Consider the following 22,793-nt stretch of genomic DNA (forward strand, 5'->3'; position numbering starts at 1 on the left):
AGCGACCACGACAACAACAAGCACAAGAAGAAGAACAAGAAACCCTTCTTTAAGAAGAACTACAATAAGATGGCCAAGAAGGCGGCCAAGGCGGCTTCTAGGGCATTTGTAGCAGCTCTCAGCGACATCGACACCTCTTCTAGGGAGGAGAAGAGCTCGGAGGAGGACGAACTGCAAGGAAAGAATAAGAAGAAGGCCAAAGACTTAACCAGCCTCTGCTTCATAGCCGACGACAACAACAATGTCAGTGATCTCGAGCTGGATCTTACTGAGGTATTGCCTTCCTATGACTAGCTTCCATCGAAGTTGATACATTGAATGAAGCTCTCCTTAGCCAGGATAGGTTACTTAAGAAAGATGTGCGTGATTTGAAGGATGTTAGGCCTAAGTATGAGTCTGTCTCTACTGAACTTGCATTGCTTATGTCTAGGATCGATGTTGAGAAGTGTGAGAGTTGCCTGATTGTCATAGTTGAACTTGGTGAGCTTCATAATGTGCAAGCTCAAGTCGCCAGTCGGCTTGAGAGTGCCGAGAAAAGGCTCCTTGAGTAGGACTCTAGGTCTACTCTCTTAGATGCTTATAAGAATTGTTCTTTACTTGCAAAGGGTATCGAACTAAAAGACAAGTGTTTGAAGGAGCTAGAGTCTAGATTGGAGAGTGCTTGGAGTTCTAAGGTTGTGCATCCAAATTGTTCCACCTGCACTATCTTTCAGGTTAACCCAGCTAGGTTAGAGGGCAAGATCACAAGCTTTCGACTGAGAATGAGTATCTCCTTTCTTTGGTGGAGAAGTGCTCAGAGGGCAAAGGGAAAATGAATTTGATCTTGGGCAAGACCAAGATGTGTGTTGATAAGGCAGGTTTGGATATTGGCTTAGGTATTAAGAGGGTGACTTATAGTGGGGAGAGTAAGACTATTTTTACCACACCTACTACCCTAGAAGCTGAGAAGTTTAAAATCATTTCCACAACACAACCTATCAAGAAACTCATTCCTCAACCCACAAAGAAGAAACCCGCACCACAACCCAAAAGAACTCCACAGCCTAAGATGAGAGATCATGTGAGAGCCCCGAGTGACTGGCAGTTGAGTTCATGAGAGACACTACCACTACACCTACTGCAAGAGAGAGGTGGTTGAGTTTTACTTTCACCATAAGAGAGATGAGCGGTGTGAGTGCAATTAGAGCACTCAGGACATGTATTGTCCCTCGGTTGGTGTACATGAGCCTTTTCCTCCCTTCCACTCAGGAGTCTCTAGCGCTTTTTAGTCTCTTCCTAGAGGTGTTGCTCGGCATGGATTTTGCCATGACTCATATGGTTTTAGTCCACGTGTAAGAGGCTTTGAGTCCCAGCATTTTGGTGGACCATGTTTTCCTCATCATGGTACACGCCCTCCGCGTACTAGACCTATTTTACTTGCACCTGCTTTTACTACTTCAGGACGGATGACCCAGTACTGGATCCCCAAGTGGTTTTTGACTAACCCCAGTACTGAGCCATCCAGCTATTATTCTTCTCATATGTAGGTGCAGGCGGAGGCCTAGAGAACAAGTAACTCATTGACTCTGCTTGTTCTCACCACATAACCAAAGATTCATCATGGTTCTTCATATGAAGCGACACGAGTACATCACATTCAGGGATGATCAGAAAGAAAGGGTGAACGCCAAAGGTATAGTTAGGGTGATTGAGAGTTTTACTCTCAAAGATTTAGCTTTGGTGGAGTATCTGGGATACAACCATCTCTTTGTATCTCAGTTGTTGGATGAAGACTTAGAAGTGCATTTCAAACGCGATAGTTCTCGAGTTCTTGATTCTTCAGGCGCTTTGATTTACAAGATTTCTCGAGTTGGGTGAGTTTTTGGAGCTAATTTTTCTGAGTCTTTTGGTTCTTCTCGTTGTTTGATTTCTCAACCTTCTTCTAAGCTTTGGATGTGGCATAGGAGACTAGGGCACATGAGCTTTGATTTGCTTACTAGTTTGAGTGCCCTAGGCTTGATTCGAGGATTGTCCAAACTTATATTTGAGAAGAATCTTATATGTGCTCCTTGTCGGCACGGCAAGATGGTTGCTACCTACCACCCATCAGTTGATCTGGTGATGACTGAATGACCAGGAGAACTTCTCCATATGGACACTGTTGGACCTTCTCGGGTTCGTTCGGCGGACGGGAAGTGGTATGTTCTTATCATTGTTGATGATTTCTTTTGCTACTCTTGGGCCTTCTTTCTTGTGAGCAAGGATGAAGTATTCTCACACTTTCAGAGCTTAGCTTTGAGATTGTTTAAGGAACTCCCTAGTGCATTGAAATCAGTTCACAGTGATAATGGCACCAAGTTCAAGAACTATCTCTTTGATGCTTTCCATCTTGAGCATGGCATTGAGCACCAGTTTTTTACCACACGCGTTTCATAGCGGAATGACATGGTTGAGAGAAAGAACATGACTTTGGTTGAGATGGCTAGGACGATGCTCGATGAGCATAGGACTCCTAGAAAGTTTTGGGCTAAGGCCATTAGCACAGTGTGCTGCATCTCAAATTGGATTTTCTTGCCCTCGATGTTGAATTTGACTTCTTATGAGTTGCGCTTTGGGAGGAATCCGAAGGTTTCGCATTTTAGAGTTTTTGAATATCGGTGATTCATCCTAAAGCGTGGCAATCTTGACAAGTTCGAGTCACGATCTTCCGATGAAATTTCTTAGGATATTCTATTCATAGTCATGCTTACAGGGTTTATAATCTTGACACAAATACCATCATGGAATCATGTGATGTGACTTTTGATGAGTCAACCCTCTGTGCTAGTTCTGTCCTTGAGTGTGCAAGTGATCAGGAGATGAGCGAGAGCATCTTTGTAGATGGCGACCTACCAGCTCTTGGTGATGAAGAGGATGATCCACTACTTCCCTTGACTACACCTACTCCAGAGCTAGCTCCTGATCTTCTACTCCAGTAGAGGGTCCTATAGCCTTTACTTCTACTTTAGCTGCTTTTGAGTCTACACTAGCAGTGTTTGAGAGTGAGGTACACTCACAGCGTGAGGCCCCTCAACACATTCAGCGATGACACCCTCCATAGATGATGATTGGTGACATCAATGAGAGTGTAACGACATCCAAATCTACTTCTCATGCTCATTTTATTGACTCTGCATTCGTTGCTTCCTTTGAGCCACATGATATTGAACATGCTTTATCTAATTCGAGTTGGGTCAATGCCATGCACATAGAGCTTGAAACTTTTGAGAGAAACAAAGTTTGGGTCCTTGTAGGGCCACCCCCTAGTGTTCACACTTGAGAGAAACAAAGTTTGGGTCCTTGTAGGGCCATGTAATGCCCTAAAATTTTGGAAGGAAATTGGAAGTCGTCGTTTCTGGTTTTTTTGTATTGAATCGCTCTCACCGGGAAAGAAAAGAGAAGAAAGTGAGGCAAATTGCAGCAGTGTATTTCTTTTAAAATAGAGAAGCTTTAACCATGAGAGTGGGCTGAGCCAACCTGGGCTTGGGCCGGTTAGCCCAGCCCCTCCCCCAAAGGCCCATGCGCCCCCTTCTTTTCCCCCCTCCACCCCGCGAAACCCTAGCCATCCCTCTTCTGTGCCGTCACCCCCCCCCCCCCCCCCTGCTGCTGCTCTTGTGCAGTAGAGAGAAGAGAAAGAAAGAGGAGAAGAAGGGGAAGGGAAGGGTAGTAAGGAAATCAAGGAGAAGAGGGGAAGAGGAGGTTTGGAGCTAGGGGATTTTGGAGTTTTCTTGCTGTGGTACCCTAAGGTAACAATTCTTCTGCTGTTCTTCATATTTTAGTTGATGATTATGGCCGGTAGATCTTGGTTTGAAAGGTTTTGGTTAGGGGAATTTGTGGTTTGGGGTCGAACTGAATTTCTGCGCGCAGACAGATTGAGCAGTGTGCGTGTTCTTGCTTTTTCGGTGACCTAGATGATTTTTTATGTGGAAGTGATAAACTACAAAGTTGTAGCTAACTTCGAATAATAGCGACCAGTGAAATTTCAGAATTTTTGGCCACGTAGATTAGCAGATATGAAGTTTTGAATTTGGCTATCAGATTCTGGCGAGATTCTGAACAGTAATAGATCTATTCAGTTTTTGGGCATCTTAGAGGCCAAACCAGTTTTTCAGAATAACTAGGAAGTTGTAGAGGATTTGTTAGTCTTTCCAATGGTGTGTAGTACGAAATTTTTCGTTTGATCTAGCTCCGGTTATGCTATTCTGAATTTTCTGCAATCGATCAATTGACAGATTTCAATATTGAATGTTCAGAGCTGGATTAGGCCATGATAATGATATTTTCTGTAGATCAAAATTATACAAAAGTTGAAGCTTGTGTTATTATCTACATTTCCACAGAATTTTAGAATTTTTCGTTGCGTATTTCTGGAGATAAACAAGTTTGGGTGGCCGCTGTCTGAAATTAACGACAGGTTTCTAGGGCTGTTTTGCTATGTCATTTAGGAGACCTTAGAGGCATGAGAAAATTGTGTCGTCTCAACGAAAGTTGTAGCCCTTGTTCTGTAGTTTCCGAAAATGTATTCGTTTGCTATTATATCTATGGTAGAAAAATAGTTACGAAAAAGATAAGTACTGCTGCTCCTGTCAAACTAATGCGTGTGTGCTGTTTTTGGTCGATATGTCTTGATTGAGGGTTTCGGGCGTAGGAGCGCTTTGTTTTATGTATTTGCATGTTATGAGGAGTGTTGGTGCTGAGTTATGGTTATGTTTAGGTGGTGGTTCTTCGTCTCACACTTGAAGTTGGCCATTATCGTCGGTAGAAGGCAAGTAAACGTAGCTATGTTGTTGCTACCGTTTTGACTTGTTATTTTCATCACCTACACCTTTATTTCAGAACCATGTCAATTTAACAGTGATCTGAACTTTATGCTATGCTTTATGTTTAAGCATGTTTAATCATAGACTTATATCCATCCTTACGTTACTACAATTCTTGTAAGCTATATTGTTATTTGACTTGAGGATGAAGTTGAAGTATTATTGGTAGTATACTTTAATGCAATTGCAGTATATTCTATCATGTGCATTTGCATTTGCATATGCATTGGAAGTTATGTCGTAAAGATCACGACTGTACCGGTACACATCGTACGTTGCCCGAGGAGGGGTGCGATGTAAAAGAAGACATATCATTGCATTCATATGCATTCTTGGAGATTAATAACATTTATATGTTATTGTGGATATGAAGTTACACATGTGGTTGTGATCTTTATTTGGAGTTATTCTTTAATGTTGTTAATACTATCCTAACATGTCTTATGTCTTGAGAAAACTGTATTAAATCGATGCTTAATCAACTGGGGTTTAAATAACTTGTCAAAACAAGTTTGCTTGCTGAGATTTTTTATCTCACCCTTGCATTACTCCTTCCAGGTATTTGATGATTGTCGTGAAGGGATGGGAATGTAGCAGCACGTTTTGCACTTCGTGCCTATAATCTTTTTATCATTGTGCTGTAATAATAAATAGAGTTTAGTCCTTAGAGTCGTACGTTTGAAGTTTAAAGTGTGGTGGTGAAGTTAAACTTAATATTTTCCTTTGGGTTCATGTTAGGATGTTTCTATCCGTTATTGTGATATTCTGCATATCTTGTTTATCTGTGTTAATACTTCCGCGATGCTTATTTTTATAGAGAAGATGCTGCCATTTTTTTATTTAATATGGCAAGTTGTAGGTTGCGTAGTTTAGTGGCATCCCAGGTTTTTGGTGGCCCTGGGGTGTTACAGGCCACCCCCTAGTGTTCACACCATAGGAACCAAATGAGTTTTAAAAAATAAATAGAAGGAGGATGGATCTATAATGAGAAACAAGGCTAGACTAGTGGTTCAGGATTTCACTCAGGTTGAGGGGATAGACTTTGGAGAGACCTTTGCTCGAGTAGCTAGGCTAAAAGCCATTATGATCCTTTTTGCATTCGTGGCATCCAAGGGTTTCAAGTTGTATGAAATGAATGTCAAGAGTGCTTTCCTAAATGGTTTTATTCAGGAAGATATCTATGTTAGGCAACTCCCAGGCTTTGAGCATCCCAAATACCCACATAGAGTTTACAAGCTTAGAAAGACTTTGTATGTGCTTAAGCAGGCTCCTAGAGTTCGATATGATATGCTTAGGTCCTTCTTGCTAGAGCATGGTTATGTGATGGGGTCAGCTGATAAAACTTTGTTCAATCTCAGGCATGGCAATGATTTCTTACTTGTCCAGATATATGTGGATGATATCAATTTTGGTGGCTCTTCTCATACACTTGTGGCCAAGGTTACAGAAACTATGAGCAGGGAGTTTGAGATGTCGAAGATGGGCAAGCTCAACTTCTTCCTTGGGCTGCAAATCAAGTAATGAAAGTAAGGTACATTCGTCCACCAAACAAAGTACACTAAGAACTTGTTGAAGAAGTTCGACATGAGTGATGTGAATCCCTTGGCGACACCAACAGCTACCTTGACCATGCTTGATCCAAATGAAGATGGTGAGGAGGTGGCCTAGCGGGAGTACAGGAGCATGATCGACTCTTGCCTGTACTTGATAATGACAAGACCCGACATCCACTTTGCTGTTTGCTTGTGTGCTCGCTTCTAGGCCTCACCGAGGATGTCTCACCACTAGCAGTGATACGCATTCTGAGGTACCTCAAGCACACTCTTAAATATAGGCTTTGGTTTTCTGCTTCCTCTTTTCTTTCTCTTCAAGGTTTTTCGGATGTGGATTTTGCTGGTTGTAGAATTAACAGGAAAAATACCTCTACTTATCATTTCTTGGGTGCTTCACTTGTGTTTTGGTCTTCTCGCAAATAGTATATCATTGCACAGCTTACTGCTGAAGCTAAATATGTAGTTGCTACTAGCTATTGCTCATAAATTTTGTGGATGGTTACTACTTTGAAGGATTTTGGGTTGAATTTCAGGAGTGTGCTACTTTTGTGTGACAACACCAATGGAATAAGCTTAGCCAACAACCTATTTCAACACTCCAGAACTAAACATATAGATGTGAGATTCCACTTTCTAAGAGACCACAATGAGATGAGAGACATTGAGTTGAGCTACATAGATACCCAACACTAGCTAGCAAATATATTCACAAAGCCTGTAGATGCTACAAGATTTGCCTATTTGACAGGAGAGCTTGGTGTGTGCCATCCCTATAGCCTTGTGTTAGGGGGAGTTGTCTTTTTTATATATATTATCTTACTTTTGTTGCATTTGCATTACATTTCATTATGTAAGATAATCATAGTAGTTGAGCTTTGACTTATATGTCTTTAGCATTTTCGATTGCTAGACTTGAATTTGGACTAAGTTGAATAGTTGTGTGGAGCAATCTTTTAATCTTAGGATCTTCATGATGCTTTGATATGATACATTTCAAGCAAACTTGTTTTCCTTAAGATGAAAATTGGCAATTTTATGAATCATGTAGGCTATGAAATACTACATTCATGATCACCATATTTGTAATTGTTGAGGCTTAGTCAATGTTTGTGTTAAGGCTAGTTTGATGAATATATTGCTCTAGGACTTCTTGGTTCAAGATAGTGGATTGAGGAACATTGCACTATGTTTTCTATCTTTGTTAAATGTTTACCTCAGGATAGAACCTTAGGGGAATATGTGTTCTTTGTATCTCAAAGGCACTACTTGATCTTGTGACCATCTTGATAACTTGTGCGAGTTGAATAATCATGAAAAATCAAGTCTCTTGTGCTAAAATGTTATCCAATACGGTTGTCTTGAAGCCTCAGGGTGTTTGCCGTACCCAATCGCGCGACACTTTTCTTACATAAAAGGCAACTTGAGGATAAAACGAAATTCAAATAAATGTGCCTAACAGTAGAATTCTTTTTAATCACTTGATCAATCTAAGTCTTGGTTTCATATGTGAGAATTTGCAAAGCCTACTGTTATGAATACTTGTTTGCCAAGTTTAATGTTGAAATTGGCTAGTTCTTAATGCTTGTATTGCCTTGACACGAGTGGATGCTTATACAATGGTCACTTTGAAAATGATTCAGCTATGTGAAATTAAATGCGCCAACTAATTCTTTGGGTTTAGCTTGTAAAGCTTCATGTTCTTGTGTCACCGTCTCTTTTTGAGCCTCTATACGGTTGTGAGCTCTACGTTCTACCTTCTAGAGCCCTTTGATATTTCTAGCTCTCGCAAATGCTTTGTGATATACTTGTCAAAGATCATTTAGGATTGCATGTTCATAATGTTTGATCCTTGATGTTTGCATCGCCAAAAGGGGAGAGCATTTGTTTTTGAGTTTTTGAGTTTTTCTTGCCCTTTTGATGTTTTGACTTATCTTTGCCTCCCTTCAGCCTTTTGCAATCTTTCTTATGCCAAGTGACATGGTTCTTGCTCTTTCTCGAGTTTTGGTCACTTGGACATGCTTTACAATGTTCAGGAAATTATGCCTCACTAGAACATATGATGCGTGGTTTTTTACGACACTAGATAGTCCGGTATTGCGGTGAAGTGAGCACCAGAGCATTTTCAGTGCTGAAGAAGAAATAGAAGAAACACTGGATGGTCTAGTGATGGACTTTAAGAGCACCTAAAGTGTTTTCTGCAGAGTGGAGATTTTTGGCGCCAAGCTTGATTATGTACATCGTATAGTCTGGTGCTGAGATTGTGAACACCAGAGAATGCACTGGACTTTTTGTTGCAGAGATGTTGCAGAAGGGTGGTTCGGTGGATTGGCACACGCCGAATTATCCGGTGATGGACATGAGATCACCGGAAGGTTTCACCGGACCTTTTCTTACAAAGAGTAAAATTTTGCTAGAATAGATAGTGTTACACTCACCGGATGCTTTGGTGTTCAGGAGCAGAACACACCGGAACATCCAGTGTTCACGTTTTCTGCAGGATGTGCTCTAAGTTGAAGTTTTTGATTTTGTTCTAACCTGTAGATGTTTTGGAGTGTGGAGAAATGTGTTTGCTTGTTTCAAGGTGTGCAGGTGACGGATGGAACTTGGTGGTCGATGGTGGGTGATCGGGGCTAAGTGGGTGCTTGGTGCCGGATGATCAAAGAGGACTGGGAAGAGTCAAGAGTGATCCTAGCTATACACATGAAGGTCAAGCAAAGTATGAAATAGAGGATGAAGATGGCGTGCTGACAAAATCAAGTGAAGGGGATGCCAGTGCAAGTGACAAGGTGGTTGGAGGGATTGTGAGTGGGAGAGATTTGCCGACGGGCAAGATCGCAAGACGGAGGACACGCATCATCATCGGAGCACTTGCTTCAGGTGGAAGCAAGTGACGGCTAGTCACGCTTTGAGAAGCGTCCTAGGGTTTCGCAGTTTGGCCTCAAAATGGTGAGAGGTCTAGAGGAGTACATGGCATCATCGTAAAGCTTACATCGATGTGAAGCCAAGTTGTGAAGGCGTTGAGGCCTTTCGATGAATATAGAAGAAAATAGACCAAAATACTCTTGCTAGTAAGTAGGAGTGTACTACAAGAGAGGGGTATTTTGGAAAAAAGCTAGGAAACTTCGGGGTCAAGTTTCCTAGGGCTATAAATAGAGGAGTATGGCTATGAGAGAGGATGAACCAACCATTTTAACCCCTTGCACCACCCATATGAGAGCATTGTGCTAGGATTTTAGAGGAGAGGGAGATGAGTGGTTAGCCTATATAATAGGTGAGAGTTTTGAGAGAAAAATCTTTGTAATCCGCCTAAAATAGTGCTAACCACTTTGAGTAATAAAGTTTATTTTGTTTCATATGCTTGAATTCCCCTTCTTCTAGTTTTCCTCTCTTGGTTCACTTGCCTTGTGTTCAAGTTTTTCCTCTTCAGTGTTGATTTTCGTTTTTCTTTTTGAGCTGAAATTTTAAAACCTTGGGAGATTGTTTTTCTTGATGATAAAGGCATAAAATTAACATACACATGCATATGTGATAGGGTCTTGAATTTTCTTGCCTTTAGACCATCATCTAGGAGATCTTCTTCACCCGGTGTTCATCTCTTGAGCCTTGAGTGATCTTTTCTCAAGATTCAACCTTTGTGTGGGGATGAGTCATGGATTGGTTTGCTGTTGAACCTAGTGTTCGATTCCATCCATGAGACACACTTTTTGTTGAATCTTCTAGTTTTGTTTTTGATCTTTCAACGTTGAGTAGGTGTAGTTTTTCCGCTGCATATTTGTGTTGCACTTTGTTGTGATTCTCTTTAGAGGTGCGTTGGGTGTTCGAATAGGAGACGGCCATCAATTTCGCAAGAAACTAGTTGACCCGCCTATTCACCCCTCCCCCCTCTAGTCACCACTCTCGATCCTACAAGTGAAGTAGGCAGCAAAGGTTGCGAAAAATCAGTGCTACCTTGCAGTTTTGGCCCCAAAAGAAAGGCACAAAAGGCAGTCGGGGATGTTCCCTTTTCGCTCCCTTGTTGGGGGATATTTCATCATTAGAGTCTATTTTTGGTACATCCTCATGAGATAGCTAGGAGCTATTATACCGGTTCATTATCGGAATGTAGATTTTTCATGTACCTTGCAGTACCTATCGCAACAAAAATTCTCAAATCACTACTACGAAAAGGCATATCAGTGTCGATTGAAAAACGGCTTCAGTGCCAATTTTTCAATTGGCAATCTTTATTCGGCACTGATAGTTGAATACTATCGGTGTCGGTTGTCCACCCGACACTAATGTCATTTTCAGAGAATAAAATAGGAGAATTGCTGTCTCGGATGTCTCTCCCATTGCCGCTCCCATCACCGCTACCACCGGCACTGCTGGGCACACCTGCAAACGCAGCAACTTGAAGGTTGCTGCCACAGCACATGAACAAAATAACACAACTGATCTACCACCGCTTGCCACTCCCGCTAGGCCACCGCTCGCTCTAGATCCAACATGAGAGAGAGAGAGAGCAGAGAGAGAGAGGGGGCCACAAGGGGAGGAGGCTGGTGGGGAGGAGAGGAGGGGCCAGGGCAGGAGGCCGGCAGTGGGAGGGAGAAGGAGATGGGGAGGGGAGGAGGCGGTGGCATGGATGGTGTCTGCAGGAGCGAGAGAGAGAATAGGGAGAGAGTCTGACGCGAGTCCCAAAGAGATAAGGATGGAGAGAGCCGGCAGATGGCAGACGCGAAGAAGAGACCGATGAGCCAAAAACCGAATGAAATAAATTTTTGGGTCCGCACGTGGCATCAATGCATATTAGTGCCAGTTTTCAATACTAACTGGCATTGATGCTACCGTTGGCACAGGAACATGTCTGACACAAACAAGTGCAGCGAGAGTACACTCATAGGAGTGTTCTCATGCTTGGAGAGGAAGTAGAGAGGGAGGAACACCAGATATGTGATGGTCAAGAAGGATTGGTCCCTTGGTCTAACGGCCAAGGGTGTATATTTATAGTGCCATGCAGAGTTTAAATGTATAAATATATCCATAAAGAGATAGTCATACAAACAATCGCTATCTTGTAGGGACCTAGGACTAGTCGAATCTCTCAACATGGGTCTAGGTAGGATGTATTTCACCCCTAACTAGAAGATATTATCTACCATGGCAATACAATAGTGCAAGTGGCCCTAAGGATGTCGCGCCCAGCTAGTCGCCTATTGCGGCGCAGCACTGTCCAAGGTGTCAGTCTGGCCCTCACTTGCACTTGGGGTGTCATGACGGCTCCCACATGCATCGCATTGAATGCCGGTCACCTTGCTAGAGGAGGACAACTGGTGGGACCCTTCTGGTTGATCTTTCTCCAAGATCAGACAGTCCCTCCCTCCGGGTTCCGGGGGAGCCTACTTAGGCTCCTGAAGATAGGGGCTCTCGAAGGCCGTGGCTTCGGGGGTGTCGAGGGCTCTGGAAAAAAAGGGCCTTCAGGAGGCTTTGACTTCGGGGCATCAAGGGCTCTGAGAGGCTATGTCTCCAAGGGTGTTGAGGGTCCCTAGAGATGACCCCCACCATTCCCTAGAGGACGACTTCTTCTGCCGTCTTGGGGATATCTTTTGGAGGGACCCATGGCCTCTGGAAGTTAGGCTTTCTTCTGTGGATTGAAACCCAAGGGTTCCAACAGAGCTCTTGGTGGTGACCTTTTAGTGACATCTATCGGTTGGGGTATTTTCCCCAATAGTACCTCTCATTTGCTGGCTTGAGGTAAGGAGGGGTGAGTGATGTAGAAGGAACTAACTCCAGCCTGGCCCTGTAGTCTAGATATCTCACACCATAGCCTATTTCCATATAGGAGCCTTTTAGTGATAACCGTGAGTGATGATGTCGGAGCTTGATGGGGACGGGGAGGCTCGGTGGTGTAGGTGGCGCCGAGGCCGAAGGTCATTGTGTTGTTGGTAGACGCACCATGTTTTGGAGTTCGTGCGGAGGTTGGAATGAGCCCTTCAACATTTCTAATGGTAAGTCTTCTTGCCAATTGAGCCGTTGTAGCGGGGGTCGTGCATGGAGGCAATATTTTTCCTTTGTCCTTGATGTAAGTACTGATGGCGTGTGGAAACGGTAGTGTGTCTGACTGGGATATGCATAGTCTCACTTGGGGCCTTATGCCCATGACTATTGCAAGCGCTAAAAGGGGCTCAGCTCATGAACGCGATGAGACATGTGCGTGGGAACCCAGAGTGCCACCGTAGGGTGTCACCAGGTGGACATGGGTCAACTGAGGTGTGGTCACAAGTCCTTCAGCTAATAGTGGTGTGCCTGACAGGGTCATGCACAGTATTGCTTGGGGCTCTTTGCCAACAACTCTTTCATGCGCCGAAAGGCGCTCATCTTATAAATGCGACAAGACATGTGCGTAAAAGACCCAAGTGCCATCGTAGGATGGCGCGACGTGGCTGGGGATCAGTTGGGGCGTGACCACGAGCCCCTCAGGGGAGTTATTGGAATTGTTGTGAAATGATGCCTATGGTGATTTTGCTTTCTTCCCCAGGTGCATGCAACTAGCTGGCCTGGCTATAAAGCCAGGGATTGGTCCGTTGATTCGTCACCATTCATGTAGGCGAGCGGTTCTCCTTGACTTAGTATGTCATCTTTGGAGATGATGATGTTCTCAACGACGAGGTTGCCCTTAGCGCCAGCATAGATGTTTGTAGGATTGGAGCCAGTGACCATTATCCTCCCCTCCTTTCAGAGGGGGCTACCTCCCATTGCTCCGTCTTGATCTCTGGTCCAAGCAGTTGATCTATCTAAGACCATCGACATCTCCGATGATGAAGAGGAGGTCGACTGGGATTCTCTAGAGAGAGAGACTGACACGGAGGAGAAGGCAGAGGCGAAGAAGGAGGCAGTCAAGGTGGAGAAGGAAAAGGTCAAGGGGGAGGGAAAGAGAGCCATGGCAGACCTTGTTCCATCCTCCTCCTCGTCCTCTGGTGATTCAAGGATCAGCTACTATATTAGCTACCGTAGTGGTAGGCTGCAGATGAAGCGCATCAACCGTGACATGCACTATTGATAGGGCTTGTAGTATCCTTGATTGTCACCTTGTACTCTTTCTCCCCTACATTGCTCTCTTAGGATTTGTTTTTTGTTCGTCAATGCCCCCTTTATAAATGCCCTTTGGATGTGCAAATTATTAGCAATGAAACTGAATCCTTGGGAACTGCTTGATTTCTTTGCTCAGATTGAAATGTAGGCGATCCCTCGAATAGGTGGCTAGATATGTGTTTTATGTGCCTTCGATCCCTAACTACGGTACCTTCCCTGGCCTCTTCGCCGCAGTTGTTTGGCAGCCAAAGCAGCGAGCCCACTTTTTTATCCAAAGATGGTGCGAACTCTCACTTTAAATTTGTTCCAGATTTTTGACTCACAGCAATCCATCCGGAGCACTGCAGCGGTCGCGAGAGGTGAAGCCGATGACTTGAGTGACCGTGTGATGGGCCGTAGAGGTCTCCATATTAGCCTCTATGTTACACGGAGTGGACTTTCACTTAATATTATTATGCCTTCATCCGTATTGGTTAGTTTATGTAGCCATGTTGATTGGTTGTTATGTAATCCCTTCGGCGGGTGCTGGAGGTGAAGCCGATGAGTGGGATGAGTGAGGCAGCAAGCAACCACCTCAGTCATTAGCCGCCGCGAGGCTCTGGAGGCACAGCCATCCGAAGCCTGGTGACGGTTCCAGAGGCGAAATCGATAAGTGGGCCAAGGGAGGCAGCATGCGACCCCCTCGACCCTTAGTCATCATGAGGTACGAAGCCCGATGTCGGTTCGCCAGAGGGTGAAGCCGACGAGTGGGCCGAGAGAAGCAGCCTACAACCCCTCAGCCCTTATCAGCCATGAGGCTCCGGATGCAGAGCCATCCAGAGCATGACGACGGTTTGTTAGAGGCAAAGCTGATGAGCGGGCCGAGGGAGGTAGCTTGCGAACCCCTCAGACCTTAGCCATAGTGAGGCTCTAGAGGCAGAGCTATCCAGAGCCCAGCATCGGTTCGCCAAAGGGCAAAGCTAACGAGTGGGCCAAGGGAGGCAGCCTACGACCCCCTCGGCCCTTAGCCACCGCAAGGCTCCAAAGGCAGAGCCATCTAGAGCATGACGATAGTTTGCAAGAAGCGAAGCCAGTGAGTGGGCTTAGGGAGATAGCTTGTGACCCCCTCGGCCCTTAGCCCCCATGAGGTTCTGGAGGTAGAGCGGTCTAGAGCCTAGCTATGGTTTGCGAGAGGCGAAGCTGACAAGTGAGCCAAGGGAGGCATAATGTGAACCCCTCGGCCCTTAGCCGCTAAAGGAGGTAGCCTGCAACCCCACTGGCCCTTAGCCTCCGCAAGGCAAAGCCATCTGGATTCCGATGTCAGTTTGTTGGAGGGAGAAGCCGACGAGTGGGCCGAGGGAGGCAGCTTGTGATAGCCTCGGCTGACATTTTGCTGGAGGCAAAGCAAACGAATGGGCTGAGGGACGCAGCCTGTGACCCCCTCGGCCCTTAGCCGCCTCGAGGCTCTGGAGGCAGAGCCATCCGAAGCTCAACATTGGTTCATCGGAGGGCGAAGCCGATGAGTGGGTTGAGGGAGGCAGCCTACGACCCCCTCAGCCCTTAGCCACCAGGAGGCTCTAGAGGCAAAACCATCTAGAACTTGGTGATGGTTTGCCAGAGGCGAAGTCGACAAGTCGGCCGTGGGAGGCAGCCTGTGACCCCCACGGCCTTAGCCTCTGTGAAGCTCTAGAGGCAGAGCCATCCAGAGCCTAGCGAAGGTTTGTCAGAGGTGAAGCTAACGAGTGGGCTGAGGGAGGCAACCTACAACCCCCTTGTCCCTTAGCCGTCGTGATTGCCTCTGGAGCCTAGCGATGGTTTGCTAGAGGGTGTAATTGCTTCGGTGGTGCTTAGTGGCATTGGATGGTATTTTTGAGGGTTCCAAGTGCATCTCCGCCATCGAGGATGTCCCTTGGGTGCATGGCATCTACACTACCGAAGTTATCCCATGCCTTCCAGGAGACCTAGGCATACTCTGCCTTTTAGGTGACCTAGGCATGCTGCACCTGCAGGTGCATCTCCGCCACCAAGAATGTCCCTCTAGTGCGTGGCATCCTCACTATCGAGGCTATGTAATGCTTTTCAGGTGATCTAGGCATACTCTGTCTTCCAGGTGACCGAGGCATGCTATGCCTGCAGGTGTGTAGGCTCCAATGCCTACGGAGGCTATGCAATGCCTTCCTGGAGACCTAGGCTCGATGCCTTCCATGTGACCTAGGCATGCTATGCCTATCGGTGTGTGGGCATATCCACCGCTATCGAGGATGTCCCACCAGTGTGTGGCATCCACACTACTGAGGCTATGCAATGCCTTCTAGGTGACCTAGGCATACTCTGTCCTCCAGGTGACCTAAGCATGTTGTGCCTACAAGTGTGTAGGCTCCACTGCTACCAAGGCTATGCAATGCCTTTTAGGAGACCCAGGGTGAATACCTTCTAGGTGACCTAGATATGTTATGACTATCGGTGCATGGGTATATCTGCCACCCGCGGATGTCCCTCGGGTGCGACGCATCTCCGATACCAATGATGTCCCTCCTGTGCGTGGTATTCACACTACCGAGGCTATGCAATGCCTTCTAGGTGACCTAGGTATACTCTTCCTTCTAGGTGACCTAGGCATGCTGTGCCTGCTGGTGTGTAGGCTCCACTGCCTACTAAGGCTCTACAATACCTTCCAAGAGACCTAGGCTCGATGCCTTCTAGGTGACCTAGAAATTATGCCTATCGGTGCGTAGGCATATCCGCCACCTGAGGATGTCCCTCGGATGTCACACACCTCTGCTATCGAGGATGTCCCTCCGGTGCGTGGCATCCATACTACCGAGGCTATGTTATGCCTTTTAGGAAACCTAGGCATACTCTGCCTTCCAGTGCTGTGTACTATTTGAGCAATGATGTAGCTTAAGTTTGATAGTCTATTATTGTCAGTGAAAAGCTAGCTACATCATAACTTATAGCTAGTTCAGACAGCTAAACCTAGTATATGCAAACTAAGATATAACTTAAGTTGTGCTGTCTACCGCTGATCAGAGATATATCTTTAAGTTAAGTTTATATACCTCTGGCCTCAAGGCTCATGCCTTGGACTTGTTGAGAGCCTTGTCGGCTGTGTGCTATAGGGTGTTTGCAAGAAAGGGAACAATTCGAACCAAGTTTAATACACTACTATCAAATTTTAATATAACCTAGGTTTTATTGTCTACTGGTTTCACGTGGCAGTTATTGGCTATAAGGGCTTTCAACAACTAGGCTTGCTACCTTCTATGTGCGCTAATCTTACTATGAAAGATTAGTTAGCTAGGCAAGCTATTTCTAGGGGGTTATAGGCATACCTTTGCCAAAATGTGGCCTCCTTGGTGGAGTCAGAGGCCCTTATAGTCCATAGCAGGGGAAGGGCTAATCCTTTTAGCCTATGAAGCCTCCAGAGCTCATTAGGCTCCGAAGGCCTGGGTCGGCTCCTGGAGGATTTTGTCCTGCAAACCTCCAGAGGGCCCTGGACCCTCAAGCCAGGGCCCAGCATCCTTTTACCATGACTGACTCTGCCCTCACTGACCCTGGCATGGGAAGGATCACCGATGGCTCCGATCATTTGGAGTTTAGGGCGCCCCACCCCATGTGGGAGACCCGTCAAGCTCCACTAAGACTAGGCCATTGGTGTGACTCAGTCCTCATCACTGGGGTAATTTATCGATGGTGGGGCCAGTAGTTGCATAGCTGGTCGAGGGGGGCTCAAGGAAGCCTGAAGACCTAGCCTGCGGCATGCTCCAGTTTCACAAGCCATGGGTCGCTCGATACCAGCTTTGGCCCTGGTCAAGTGTCCTGCCTGTCTTCCGAGGTATTCCTCCCAGAATCTATGAGGGTTCGGCAACAATTTGTATTGTGGTCACATCTGGCCTCGTGAAAAATGCACTAGTACCCCTCTGGTGGTGCCATAGCCTGTGGTTGGCGCTGTGGGCGCTGGCGGGAGCTGAGCGCACTGGAACCCATGGTCCCCCCGGGTCCCTTTTCCACGAGGGGAGGCTGATGCGGCTGCCAGGCGACCAAGCCCCCATAGTCGGAGTGGTCCTGGCTATTCTTTCGAGACCGTGGTGGATTCGGAGCCCCTTACACGCGGTCAATGTTGAAACCACCACGTTGACGTAGCAGGCTGGGTCAACGCACCCCAGGAACTTTGGCCTCCTCAGAGCCTCTTTCTGCCAGAGGGGGCCGAGGAGGTTGTCGGGCGACCAAACTCTCCGAAGATGTTAGCTCGATAAAGGTGCTTTGGGCATCATCATAGGAGATGCCTTGGGGCTGGGCCCAAGCATGGGTGCCCCTGGGCTCGAGCGCCCAGAACCATTTGAGGGCGGCCTACCTTGCTGCGGCCTTGGGCATAACCTCCTAGAGTGCAGCGAGGTCATCGTCATGTCGCTGCTGGAAGACCACCATGTCGGCCTGGAGCTCCATGCCAGCCCAAGCTATTTGGTCGGTGTTGTCCAAAGAGTTAATGTTTTGTCTAGCTGCGAAGCTGGCGAGGGCACATGGTATGCTTGGTCGCAGCTGGCTTGCATATTTTTGCATGGGTGCAGCGGTGAAGAACGGACGCTATGGTTAGCACCTTGGTGTGTTTTGTGGTATCCTACCTCCCTTGGTACTTCTATGTTCATCTCCCCATGGACGACATGCTGTTGGCACAAGATATGTCTTGCACGAACAAGTGCGGTGAGAATACACTCACAGGAGTGTGCTCAAGCTTGGAGAAGAAGTGGAGAGGGAGGAACACCAAATATGTAATGATTAAGAAGGATTGGTTCCTTGATCTGATGGCCAAGGGTCTATATTTATAGTGCTATGTGGTGAGAATACACTCACAGGAGTGTGCTCAAGCTTGGAGAAGAAGTGGAAAGGGAGGAACACCAAATATGTGATGATTAAGAAGGATTGGTTTCTTGGTCTGATGGCCAAGGGTCTATATTTATAGTGCTATGCGGGGTGTAAATGTACCGGTCGAATCACTCGGTATGGGTCTAGGTAGGATGTATTTTACCTCTAACTAGAAGATATTATCTACTATGGCAATACAATAGTGTAAGTGGCTCTAGGAACGTGGCACCCAGCCGGTCGCCTATTACGCGTCGCATTGTCCGAGGTGTCAGTCCAGCCCCCACTTGCACTCTGGATGTCAGGACAGCTCCCACATCCATCGCATTGATTGTCGGTCACTTCCTTACCAAAGGAGGATAGCTGCTGGGGCCCCTCTAGTTGATCTTTCTCCAAGATTAGATGGCCCCTCCCTCCGGGTTCTAAGGGAGCCTACCCAGGCTTCGCGAGACAGGGGCTCTGGAAGGCTGTGGCTTCAGGGGGGGCGGTGGAGGGGGGGTCAACGGCTTTGGGAGAAAACGGCTCCGGGAGAATGGGGCTCCGTGAAGCTGTGGCTTTGGGGGCGTTGAGGGCTTTGGGAGACAGGGGCTCCGGGAGGCTATGGCTCTATAGTGTCGAGAGCTCCGAGAGACAGGAGCTCCGGGAGGCTATATCTCCGAAGGTGTTAAGGGTCCCCAGAGACGACCACCACTCTCCTCTAGAGGACAGCTTCTTCTCTCGTCTTAGGGATAGCTTCCGGAGGGACCCACAGCCTCCGAAAGCTGAGTTTTCTTCTGTGGAGTAGAAACCCAAGGGTTCCAACGGAGATCATGGCGGTGACCTTTTAGTTATATCTACGGGCTAGTGTATTCCCCCCCCCCCCCCCAACAGCTACTTATCAGTGTTGGTTTTTATCTGAATGGATGCGTGGATCTCTGGTTTTGGTACAAATCGGCACTGATATCCTATCAGTGTCAGTTTTGGCTGAACTGACACTTATGATTAGTTCCGTAGTAGTGAATTTAAAACATACACGCATCATGCAAGAAACAAAAGGAGAGCACTCTCAACAATTAATCGATCCCCTTCACACAATTGAATTTTATAACAAGACCATTAGATGGAACAGATGGATAGAGTAATCATAACTTCATAACAAAGAACCATTACAACTACAGGCTAATTAAGAATTAATACATAAATGAGAATCAAATGGAGCAGCGACAGCAGTAGCAGCAGAAACATACTACGTACAACCCCGGGGCTTAACATCTTCTCTTTCTGTCCTCTCCCTCTCCTTTCATAGCGTGCAAGCACACATACAAGCATATGTGCGCATGCATAGTTGCATGGCTTGGCCACTTCGCGTAGTACGAACGAGGCGTGCAGCCTTGATTATGACCCCAGGTACGCATGCCTGTGCACGCGTCTAGACGGAGTTGCTTCCATTGACCGCCACCTTGCTGTGCTCCTCCTCCGCCACGCCGTTCTCCTGCTTGGCCACGCCTGTCGGCGGGGGCTCGACGGCTTGCACCTCTCGGCTCTTGAGCTCGACAGCCGGCGTGCCGAGCTTGGCAATCGTGACGACGTGCTCGGGCACATTGATGACGTCGGCCACCGTGGTCTCCTTGACGTCCGCCAGCTCCTTGGCTGGCATCCTGGGCGTTGCGTTGCGGTAGATCATGTACAGGCCCATTTGGATGACACCGAATGTGAACCCGATCACATTGGGAAGCTGCAACAAAGGGGAACACTTGTTAGTCATGTCCACGTTAGAAAAAAAAGAAGAATAGATATTAGCGCTGGTTCAACCCAAAATCTTAAGTTGTCGAGGAAATGAGGTTTACTTACGGCGACGTATTTGTCCCTGATGAGGAGGCCGTAGAGGAACCAGACGACGGCACTGACGGTGAGTGAGAGGGAGAGGGAGAAGGGCATGAACTCCACGCTCCTCGTACGCACCACCTGACGCTGCAACCACGCAAGCACACAACGCTGTGTAAGAGACGCATGTGTTCGTACATGACTACACGTACTCTAGGAAGCTAGATGCTTGGCTGGGGTATGTGTTGACGCACGATGATGCTGAGCGGGGCGACGAAGACGCTGACGGAGAAGCCGACGCAGACCCAGCCGAGGAGGACCACTCGCTTCTTTCCGGTAGAGAGCAGCAGCGTGAGGAGTAGGATGAGCCCGAACACTCCCACGTTCAGGAGTAGCAGGATCTTCGCCGTGAACAGCTTGGCCTTCTTGGGCGCGTAGGCGAGGTAGACGGCGATGTAGATGGTCTCGATTACGCAGCCGGCGGAGTTGATGGTGATGAGGAGGCACTCGTCGGACTTGAGCAGCGCGTAGTAGATCCACAGCATCGCGCTGAACAGCGCCACCACGTACGGCACCGACTGGAAACCCTGCGTCGACTTGTTCTTGTAGATCCGATAGAACGTCGGCCTGTAATTCCGATGTGATTCCAAGTTAGCACTCAGCACTCACAGAAAATTAATTACCATAGAGAGAGAAAGAGTGGTGTAGTGAGAGACGGAGACATACAGTGGGGCTAGGTAGGTCATGAAGGAGATGATGTTGCCTGCAACAGCATTGCAAAACGAAAGGGCATTAGAATTCTGAGGAACTTCGTTGCACAACAGTACGTTGCACTGATACTTTCGATAAAGGTTGGGCCCTTTGCATGCTTTGTAATGTGTCACGCTACACGTCTACGCCACAGGCAGGCAAAGATATTGGATGGAGCCCCCTTGCTTTGTTATTTTTCTCTTTTGCCTAAATGGCCGGTCATGATATCAATGCATGTGTATCTCCTTCAACAAAATATTCGATGAATGAAATGCTCCTTATGCATCTTTTAGTAAACACAAAAGGCGTAACTTGCATGAACAAGGAGGGGTGCCAACAGGGGAAGGATCACTATGGTGCAAGCACTTCTTGGATGTGCCCTTATTGTGAACACCTAGAATTGCACCCCTAAGTGCAAACCCCACTAACTAGCAGGGTGGATATACCACAAAAGGAAGATAACCACAGTTGTATTTACAAAAAGAGAAGCAAGCGATATTCGCCAAAGAAAATTTAAAATGAAAAGAAGAAAAAGAGCAAGAAGAATAAAATAAGCTAACCAAATCGACAAGAATGTCTCGAGAGACAATAATATACCTAGAAGGCCGAAGGCGAAGGCCCAGGGATGCTCAAGAGACATGCCAGCCATTGGAAGATTAAGGCTTTACTTTGATATGAGTTGATGGGAAGGAAGTCGTTCTAGCTTAATAGGCTTGATCAAGGGCTATATATCTAGCTTGCTAATGAACACTTGAGTTGCTTGCCTGAAAGCTTGACGGGAGCAGACACCTTGGAGGGGGTTTATATAGTGCTAGGAAGGAAGCTCAAAACAAAAAGGTTTACATGCTTTACGGAGTGTGACCCTGGACACCAATAGCACACTCAACCATTAGTCCTAATCAATCACAGCCATGAGATTTAATAAGCTAGGAAACAAGGTAACCATCAGCATGACAGAAAGTGCCAATGCACTTTTTTCACAATTCCTAGCGGCCTCATTGCACCGGTTTGTAAAATTGTTGTGTAGTCCAATTTTGTCACAGGTAGAATCTAGACAAGGGGGATAGGAGCCTTAACCCTACAGTGAATGAGAGGTCAGAATCTTTTTTTTCATGATGAAATAAATATTACCATAGTCTCTGCATCACATGATGCGCATAGCTGTTCATTATTGCAAACTTGATGGCAAATGGTACCACACCGTAGAGAGGTCAGAGCCTAAGGGTACATTTCCTTTCTCTATGGTTGATCTGAGACCAGTCCTTAACACTCTTACGAATCAATTGCAAATTACATAGCGGTAATTGTTTCTTCATAGAATTCAAACAAATGATATACAATCCAGTGTGTATTCTGTTTCTAATTGTTTGCGTGTTTTCTTTGACTTACGACACCTAGATCAGCCTCCTATAGCCACTTGGCTTATTACAAGGTATGAGATAACTTCTTTCGAGGTTATCTTGTACATGTAAAATGTGTAACAACGTAAGAACAATGACAGTTATCGAGCTGCATGATGCGGTTACTTGCGTGGTCCAAAGACGGGTGCCAGGCACAAGCTAGAAGATCAAGTAGCTATGTATGCCGATCCGTTACTGCTGCACGTCATTGGCCTTTGCTTGCTTCCTTATATTAGGAAGGCTTCAGGAACACATTACCCCAATTCGCTTTCCTCTCCAGAAATTAGGGTGAAAGCTATGCAGCTTTTAATCTTTTTGTCAAAACCTTTTCTGGTTTTAAGGGTTGATACCTGATGAAACAAACGATTAATAATTTATTTTGTGGTGTGATTAAGTGTTTATAACGTAAGGTCATAAGGAGAAGCATGGCCTCCCAAAATGCTATGCAGATATATAGCTTTGACTCACTTTGACCATTGTTCGACGGATGCAATTAAAAGGGCCCTGCAGATGGTCTGATTAAAAATAGCTAAGCCTTTAGG

General features: G+C 46.4%; 1 protein-coding gene across 1 annotated transcript; it reads right to left on the bottom strand.

Moving 5' to 3' along the window:
* Window positions 1–19,394: 19,394 nt before the first annotated feature.
* On the bottom strand, window positions 19,395–21,615 carry LOC133886932 (bidirectional sugar transporter SWEET14-like). Its single transcript, XM_062326842.1, has 5 exons — window positions 21,449–21,615; window positions 20,828–20,864; window positions 20,356–20,728; window positions 20,129–20,248; window positions 19,395–20,012 (listed from the first exon to the last, which is right to left on the bottom strand). The coding sequence occupies exons 1-5, from the start codon at window positions 21,498–21,500 to the stop codon at window positions 19,707–19,709; spliced, it is 888 nt and encodes a 295-aa protein (XP_062182826.1). The 5' UTR covers window positions 21,501–21,615; the 3' UTR covers window positions 19,395–19,706.
* Between the last annotated feature and the right edge of the window lie 1,178 nt (window positions 21,616–22,793).

The sequence above is a fragment of the Phragmites australis genome, chromosome 12, assembly GCF_958298935.1.
Source record: "Phragmites australis chromosome 12, lpPhrAust1.1, whole genome shotgun sequence".
NCBI lineage: Eukaryota > Viridiplantae > Streptophyta > Magnoliopsida > Poales > Poaceae > Phragmites > Phragmites australis.